A 9,006-nucleotide genomic window follows, 5' to 3' on the forward strand; every position below is an offset into this window, starting at 1 on the left:
CAGCTTGTTAATGTTCTTATTTTCTGTATTTACTGCACATTCTTGGCCCTAGTCAGAGTTTAGAAAAAAAATGGTTGTTTTTTGCTGTTTGACTTCGCCCACCTTGGAGCCAAACATGCGTCGCCAAAATTCAAGCTGCTCCCGTGGACAGTTTACTCCACTACATGAACCAATGGTCTATGAAGCAGGTTTTACTTGACAAAAACTACTTTTTATAATTATAAATGTTAAACTAAAGCTCTAAAACGTTTTTGGGCTTCTTAAATAAGTTTTTCAACAGACAACATCTCTTGGAAATCGTGAAGCAACAAAAAATATTTTGGTGACCAAATGTGAAGAAAACTTGTAAGAATTTGCCAGGTATTTACACCAAGCTCGTTGCGTCACTTTCTTGTTGTCTTCATCACAAAGTGTCTCGGTGTTCTATAAAAGTTTACAGGTTGCTCAATTGCCATTCCAAATTGGGGCAACGCTGCCGAATATAAAAATCTAAAAAAACAAAAAACGACTGCGTGTGTCTCCCGAGAACTACAAGTAGACCAGTCTGCAGAAAACATCATTAACCATTGGTGTGTAAAATGGTATGTTGGTCACCAAACTTTCAACTTTACCTTCAGAATTTCAGACTTTCTAGACCAAAATCCTGGTAAGATGGATTAACCTGAATAATTTCAAGTTTAAATCGAGAAATTTTCCTTTAGAATTCTTTTGATTAAAGAATTTGAGCCACCACATACTATATTTTGCATGAAGATTCGAACCGAATTACCTTGCCAAATGAAAAATAATTTTCATTTGTTTTAATATGTTTTGAAATTAATCAAAAATTTTTAGATGGGGCTTTTTGAAAGTTTGCCTAGGAGCTACCTCAAGCTGGAACATGGCTACAATTACATATCTCCAACTGCAGTTAATGTTACATAGGCCTAGGCCAAAAGTTAAAAACAGAATTTTGGTCTAACAATGCACCTTTTACCTACATTTGTGCCAGTTTTGAAAAATATTCTGTATATGACTCAGGACTTTTAAACTCGCCGACTGCTAGGGTAATTCCCACACTAATACAGCAAGCACCACGCAGCCAAAACAAGTGACCTTCCAGTCAGCAATGCTGTACGCCAATCAAACTATCTTAAGTGAGCATGAGTATAGTTGAGTACGTGCCAACGATGACGTAAACACATAACGAAGATCACGCGGATGTTACTGAATCATATCACTAGTTACACTAGTTATTCGGGGTACATGTTACGGAGGACGCTAGGAACATGTCCCGAGACAGGTGGTAGGCTATCACTGCTGTTGGGTCAAGATTGAAAACACAGAAAGCGAAAAAATTAAATGAATGGGCTAGATTCTAGCCCATAGAATCAATAGATGGAAAAGATCGGTCAAGATCAACTTAGGTTATTCCCCAAAGAAAGGACAAACCACTGACAAAATTGAATTTTTTTACGGGAATATACGCCAGAAAATAAGGAAATTGTGTTAAGCTAAAGGCGTTCATGAACTTGTATTTGAACCCAAACACCTAAACAATACATAGATTTAAAGCACATGATTAAAACTGAGTCAACAAACAACTATAATTGAGCCAATGGTTTTGCTACCATCTACATGGATCAGGCAGCGAATAGCGTAGGCTACTTGCCGCAGCCAAGAAGTCTTATAGCAGGTTCCTGTAATATGGCATATTCGCAAGTACCATTGAGCAGCCAATTAAATCGGTTTTGACAATGGTATGATGGATCAAAGCAAGCGAGACAGTTTGCTTATTTATTGTGTTGTTGACCAACTAACTCAAATCACTGCCGAGTTTTGTTGCCATCAAAAATGATCACGAATGCTTGATATTGCTTCTGTCTGATATTATTGCGTTTCCTTCGGTAAAAGTATTAGTATGACGCATTGAGGTAAAGTACGACAACATACTATTCATCGCACTGAGTTCTCTAGAATGATTGAAGTCGTTAACACAAAGACTGCTGTGTTTTTGATTTTGCCAATTTTTGTGTCAATGTAATTGTTCAAAGAAGCTTCAATATAATCAGTATATACAGTTGTCATTCCTGTCTAACCATTGTTGAATACAATTTGAAGAAGTTCAGTGCTAATATAGACAACTTTATTGTCATCTTCAAAAGACAATAAGCCGTCAAGGTGAACAATTAAATCTGTGGGTGAGAAAAGCAGACAATGACCTTATGAGACTCATATATCAACATATACTTATTGTAGTGAAGTGGGTCAACCTCTCAAGTTTAGGTGCCATATACCCATTTTCCATTACAAGGTATCACTTTCTTGCCGCTAGTTGGCGCATACGAGCTACTTCGCATGGTAGAAGATTTTTTATTTGTAATTGGCTGCACGTCATACAGACAGATCAGTATGAACCAGAAAGTGCTAATTTTCCTTTGAAATAAGATAACTACCATGTTGGATGGAGCGTGGACGCGTAGACGCAAAGACATTGATGAAAGTAAATGACTTTATAACCAGAACTTAATGTAAAGTTAATAACGGTTGCCATTTGAGACGAGATTATTATTTACGTTGAACAAACCTGTTTCGTCCGGGTGTGATTTCATAAAATCTTCACAAATTCGCTCACCAGCTATGGATAAGCGGAACACAATCCGGACGAAAGTTAACAAAAACTTCTTTGAACTTCCATGTATGGACAACACATCGACTTATTCGGGAATATTCCGCTTCATGTAACATAGACTAAATTCTAATAGAAAGCTTATTGATTTGTTGAACTACTGATGTTGATCAATTGCTCCATACAAATATATCGAAGCAATTTTCACGGAACAGGAGTTGTTTGCCGGCTCAGTATCTCCGGCAGCATCATTGGAACAATTTGCAGGAACTTCCTCACAAAAATTCTTGGTTTAGACAAATGACGCAGAAATTATGTGGGAATGTTTTGGTCTTGGAGTTATAAAAACGATTTCTTTCAAGCGCGCATGCGCAGTCATGCACAGTAAGAAGCCAGCAAAATTGTACACTGAAGCAGGAAATGCATAGCACAGTGGTAGAACATAGAAATTTGAAACGAAAACCGGTAAATGAGACCATGCCTGAACATCGCAACGTCATAGACAATGACGTCAACGTACCGTAAAAGGAAAATGTCACGTGGTACTTTAGGTATCTGACTCTTATAAAGGTGGTGAGAAAGTTACGTCATAAGCAAGTGGTCATAAACTGACAACTTTTATTAAGTCGAAGTGAGCACAAAGTCAAATAATACTCAAATAAAGGTTTCTGGCCACTTCTACGAACCATAAAGTTTTCAGTCCTACTTTCTTTCCAGAGACCATGATCATCGTGTTGAAAACTGCAACCCAGAAATCTTCCGCTGATATTTCAACAAACTCATGTTTTCAGGCTGATGACGTCATGTTTGGTGTCTCCAATGATATTTCTTGTACAGAGAGGTTACTGGAGTCACGTGATTCGCAACAAAATTTCTTTTTCTTGAAAATTTGTTGAATTTCAACAAAAGACCGATCTTTAGTTTCTGGGACGGCGAAATAGACAAAAACGGCGACGGCGAAAGCGATCGATGAAAATATCAAGAAAGTGAACCCTCTTATTGCAGCCTGGATAAATAATTGACAAAATAAACAAACAGCAAGTGCCTCTGTAGGGGGCAATATAAAATCAAGGGCAAGGTGCTATTTCAAAAAAAAATTGAAAAAATTGAAAACAATCGGAATCACGACATTGCACCCATATAAGTTATTACACTCAGAGAATTAATCGAAGGCTGTTTTGAACGAACATAGAAGCCGGAAGAATAGAAAACATATTTACTAATCAAATGTTTCGGTGGATACACTGCAGGTGTTTTAGTGATAGGGCAAATTGAGCAGTGATAGGGGCTATTTGAAGACCATACGTCACATACGAGAACCAACAAACCAGCAATCGTTTTATTTTGCGGTCAAGATTGCTCATAACGCTATGAAAACGAGTTAATTAATTTATTGCTATTTTCTTGGCTCTAAAATTTATTCGTTGAACACATGGTCCGGTTTAACGAGGTCTACGACATGATTGGGATGTTGGAGTCTGGAAGGACGGGAAGAGACGAAAGCTTCATTTAACTTGTCAAAGCAGATACAATCACAGCGGCATATCCCTGCATATTCCTGGGTGCAATGTAGCAGTTACCCGCGACAATTATAAATCAAGGTTAATAGAAATCTTACTATCATGTATGGAAATAAAACAACAACAAAGGTGAAAGAAGTCCACAGGCACAGGCTGGTTGTCATCAGGGCTGCCGTGCGAGATGTTTGGGGGAAAAATTCAGAAACCGCAAGCAAAGTGATCCCTCCCGGTCCAATGGCAAAACCAACAAGGAAACCTGAAAGTAACGAGAAAATATAGAACTTCCGAATCAAACCAAACAACACAGTTACCCCAAGTTCACCAAACAACCAAATTCTAACAAAAGTTTGCATGAAAATGGCTGATAATGGCCACACCTGAAATAAAAACGATGGACAAATAGGGAATCCAATATGCCAGGTGACCAATCTCGATGGTGATCGTCAACAGCAAAAGGGAGATCCCCTCAATGAGATATCCGATAAAGAGAAGTTTTTTTCGTCCAACTCGCTCGATTGTAAATGGCTGAAATTTTATTTTTTCATGAAGAAATGTTAAAAACATGAAACAAAATCTCAATTTGTGGAAATTTCTTTTAAAGAAAAGCGCTTGCAAGTGCAACACTGGTGTAAAAAATAATTGATATTTGCTGAAAATAACTGGCCAATATCAGTACAAGCTGCTAAAACCAAGAAGACAGATCAAACAATCAACTCTTACTGGTATAACAGCAACGACAAGGAGGGTAGCAAAGGGTCCAAGACTCGCATACTGAGCATCAGTGGCTGGGATCCCGACTGCGACATAAAACTGTTTTAAATAAGCTACGAGCCCGTTTAAACCTGTCAGCTGGAAAAGACTTCCCAAAACCATGGCAGTGATCAATTGAAAACGCAATGCAGGGGATTGAAACAACTGAAATATTAGAAAAAAATTATTTAAGTTTAAAGGTTTAAAAAGATTAACTTACTATAATCTGACAAGTTAGAAAAGTGAAAAGTAAAAATCACAACTAATAAAATAGACAAAGTTATGTATAATTATGTATAATATAATTAGATAATTAATAAAACAGAAAAAATTAACAAAACAACATTGAGCTTAAAATTTAAAATTAACAAATCCTCCAACCTGAACAAGACTCATTTGCTTGGACGATGCTTGAGATTGAAGTTCAGTTTCCATTTTATCGAGTTCATCGGAAACGTCTTCACACTTCCTCAGCTTCATGAGCAACTTTCTCGCTTCTTCCTTCCTCCTTTCTGTGATGTATAAATGCCTGGATCGTGAAGAAACAATGCACAATTGGGGATCAGAATACACCGACATAAATTTCTTTACAGACATATTTGGCCAATGATTTGTAATCTATATTCTATAGAGCTTACAATAAGTTGAATAAGCATATCTCTAAATAGCAATCTAACTATGAGCAACTTTCAACAAATGCACTTTTGTGGTTTTCACACCGGAATTGTTACCAGAAACACTAAATAAAATAAATCTACATAGAAGTGTAAACATCGAACCTACCACAACATCACATTGCAATGTACCTTGGGCTCTCCGGCATGAAGTAAAACAGAAAAATGAAAACAAGTGATGGAAGCCCGGTAAGTGTGAGCATCATCGGCCACAATTCATCTCCTCCTAGAATCTAAAGTCACAAAATTTGGAAAAATTAACCCACTAAGAGCAGTTGCATATCAGTGGTGCCTACACAAGTTTTTTTTTGCATCGAAACAATAGATTCTCAAAACTATTTCATTATTCTTAGAATTATTCAAAGAGAAAATTAAAATGTTGAAATTTGAAAACATCTCTGTAAGTTTTCTTGCTTCATGCAAAGTAAAGGAAGAAGCACGAATATGCCTCGGACATTCGCCATCACGAAAAACTGAAGTATTTCAGCAAAATTGTTTTCTCTGAACTTTCTTTTCGAAACATTGTTGCCTTCTGCTGCATTAGTGTGTTTGTTTTGGTTTATTTTCACTAAACTTTTCCAACTTTTGTCCAAATTTCTTCCTGCTCTGCTCTTTGGACTGTTTCACTGCTTGTGCTGCAGTTTTTCAATCCTCAACGTACCGAGCTCACGAAGCAGGCAAAGACCTGTCATAAAGCCAGGCTTTGATAATCCTTTACTTTTGACCTGACTAGGTGCTGTGCTAATTGTCATAATTAGCTTTATTTCTACAGAATTCTTGAGAAGATCAGATCTGAGCACAGTTTGAACATGTCTTTGGGAACAAAGCTTCCTCCATCATAGCATGAAACTTCAACAAGGCAATCAAAATAAGCTGACACGACAAGGCAGTAGTCAGTGAACAACATCTTAAAATTAAACTAAACTATGCCCGAAATTGGCATTTTTCACTGAAAGCCTTTGCAACTAAAAAATGTTTGAAATATTTTTTCTTCGAGAGTAATAATTTTAAACAACAGGTATATGACAGCTTGTGACTCTACGCAGTTTGAAAATCGCTTCCGTCTATAAATCATATTCATACGTATTAATGTGTACGATGGTCTTTTCTACATAATGTGGAATTAGTCAGTAATACTGGTATTGGTGATAATATGACCAATGTCGAAATCATCTTGAAATAGAAAAACAAACAAACCTCATTTAAACCTAACAGAGTCGACGTAAAAGATCCAATCGACATAAAAAAAATGACCGTGCTCCCGAACATTCCTCGCCACTTGAGGGAGCAAACTTCAACAACATAACTTGGGGTGATGCCTTTAAAAGAAAATTTTTCATTGCTGAATTAAATTTTAATGCAACGCAAGTTTGGTTGAAAATATAATACAACCTTACCATGCTTATTACATCATACAGAATCCATCAATCAGATAACAAAAACTTACTTGTGGAACAACTTGATGTCACGACACCAATAAGTATCCTGCCAATGACAATGACTTCAAACGACTTTAACAGAGAAGTGAGTCCGAGAAACACGCTTGCTATGACCACGACCACGTGCCCGTATAACATTGATCGCTGAAGAAAATAATAACAATCAAGCTAACACAGTTAACTTGATAATGACTTAAAATTATCACCAGTTTTCCAAACTTCTTCACGAGAATGTTAGGGATAAAGCATCCTAATATTCCACCAACTGGAAATGCTGCAACAGTTATCGTCCAAATTAAATTCAAATCGTCTTCACTCAGAGTCGTGTTGTAACGAACCTGGATCGAACATTCAATATCGTTAATTGTAAAAATTCCAAAAAAAGTTCAAATAGTGACAGTTTTGATTTTGACCCAGATTCAGTTTTGGTTGTCATTGTATAATTTTTAGATGTCTGATTTTGAATTGGGTTTAATTATTTATTCTTGGCAAAGTGTTCATGTTTTTATTAAAGCTAAATAATTCCCATTCAAGAAACCCACTTACTAGATGGTGTTCCTGAAATGCTTTTCGAGCTGGTGTTGCAATTGCGTTGATTGAAGCAGCAGAATATCCAAACATAAAATAAGCAGAAAATAGCGCCAGCAGACTGGACCGTACGACCCATAGTGTTAGTTTCTACAATCAAAGAACACCTTTGTTGAGCTTGTAATAAACTTTCTCACTAAGTCAATGAAAATGAACTGAACTGCAGACGAATTGGTTGATCTTGACCCTCCAGTGTGGAAACAGAAGCCATTAGATACTAGTCTCATTTGCTCTCGGCCATGTTCACAATTATGTAAAAACTACACAAATAAAACAATGAAGCATCGGATAAAAATTTGGTTGCAACCTGTTCGCTGCTTGTATTTTCATTTGTGACATCATAGCATCCTTCATTCTCATTTGAACATGACGTTCCATTGTTTTCTTCCACAATTTCCACCTCAACTTGGCCATTATGAGATGATGATTCAGCCAATGACACCGACTCACTACTTGTATCCATTCTCTCGACTCAACCATCCAATACAAGCATCTCAGTGAAGCCATTTCTAATAATTTTCTTTCACAAACAACAACCTTCCTGTACGTGGCCGATACTTTCCGGTCCTTGCATCGAGATAAATATTAGATCTGTGCTTGCGCCACATAAACCATATTGACAAGAATCCTCAGTGGCGCCATTGAATACCGAGCCAATGAGCTCCACACAACCTAGCACCGACACCAACTTCACAAATCAAAGCACGACCTCAACTAAAACACTTGTGCAGGGTATTTCCCTATTATGGAAATTGTAAAACGATTTTGTTTGTTGGACAAAATGGAATTGATACTGCTTAAGGCCTTGGTTTCTTTAACTTGAATTAAACTTAAGGTTTCTGATCCGATTCTACTATACATCAAATAAAATTGATAATGACTTTTTATTGTCAGCAAAGTTTTCTTTTGACGTAAAATGCGAGGCTTCAATCTTTATCGTCGGACTAAATGAAGTCTTTGCATAATTTCAACTCGGTAATGACTGTAATTATCCGCCGTTCTAGTCCCGGTGTCGTGTCAAATAGTGCTCCTCCCTTTGTGACGTAATAAATTCATTGTCTGATAAAGGATTTGACTCAGCAGAAAACGTGCCCCTAGTCAGTGGCTGAATAATATGATACCGTAACTTTTGCGAATACATATAAACTGGCAAACAGAATATCGTATGCTGGCCACAGGTGTTGGCCTACTTCTGCCTGTAAGTTCTGTAGGTTACTTGTGTATAGAGCATGTTGCGTATTGAATGAACTTATCACGTCACAAAAGGTGTTCACTATTTGGCACGACACCGGTTACGGAGCTTATCTTTGTGCAAGTTTCAACGAACACGAATTTTTTATTTGTATTCTAATGCCCAGCTTTAGAACTGTTCACCAATTAAGCGTCGATCCTACCATGCTCAAGATTCCCACATCGGTGACGTCACT

At 37.2% G+C, this 9,006-nt stretch overlaps 1 protein-coding gene across 1 annotated transcript; it reads right to left on the reverse strand.

Annotated features, from left to right (window-relative positions):
* Nucleotides 1-2,909: 2,909 nt before the first annotated feature.
* On the reverse strand, nucleotides 2,910-8,939 carry LOC143465735 (solute carrier family 2, facilitated glucose transporter member 5-like). Its single transcript, XM_076964197.1, has 11 exons — nucleotides 7,887-8,939; nucleotides 7,538-7,669; nucleotides 7,198-7,329; nucleotides 7,000-7,135; nucleotides 6,750-6,871; nucleotides 5,685-5,785; nucleotides 5,260-5,407; nucleotides 4,849-5,043; nucleotides 4,506-4,653; nucleotides 4,227-4,384; nucleotides 2,910-3,614 (listed from the first exon to the last, which is right to left on the reverse strand). Exons 1-11 carry the CDS (start codon nucleotides 8,040-8,042, stop codon nucleotides 3,396-3,398), a joined length of 1,647 nt encoding a protein of 548 aa, XP_076820312.1. The 5' UTR covers nucleotides 8,043-8,939; the 3' UTR covers nucleotides 2,910-3,395.
* Nucleotides 8,940-9,006: the final 67 nt, after the last annotated feature.

Source organism: Clavelina lepadiformis, chromosome 7 (assembly GCF_947623445.1).
Source record: "Clavelina lepadiformis chromosome 7, kaClaLepa1.1, whole genome shotgun sequence".
NCBI lineage: Eukaryota > Metazoa > Chordata > Ascidiacea > Aplousobranchia > Clavelinidae > Clavelina > Clavelina lepadiformis.

Bases quoted from the DNA above. Each gene is read 5' to 3' on its own strand.
- LOC143465735 (XM_076964197.1), bottom strand. From the start codon at position 8,042: ATGGATACAAGTAGTGAGTCGGTGTCATTGGCTGAATCATCATCTCAT. The intron at 7,670-7,886 runs GTTGCAACCAAA...CTTTGATTGTAG, and splicing joins AAAATACAAGCAGCGAACAG to AAACTAACACTATGGGTCGT. The intron at 7,136-7,197 runs GTGATAATTTTA...TATTTTCTTCAG, and splicing joins TGAAGAAGTTTGGAAAACTG to CGATCAATGTTATACGGGCA.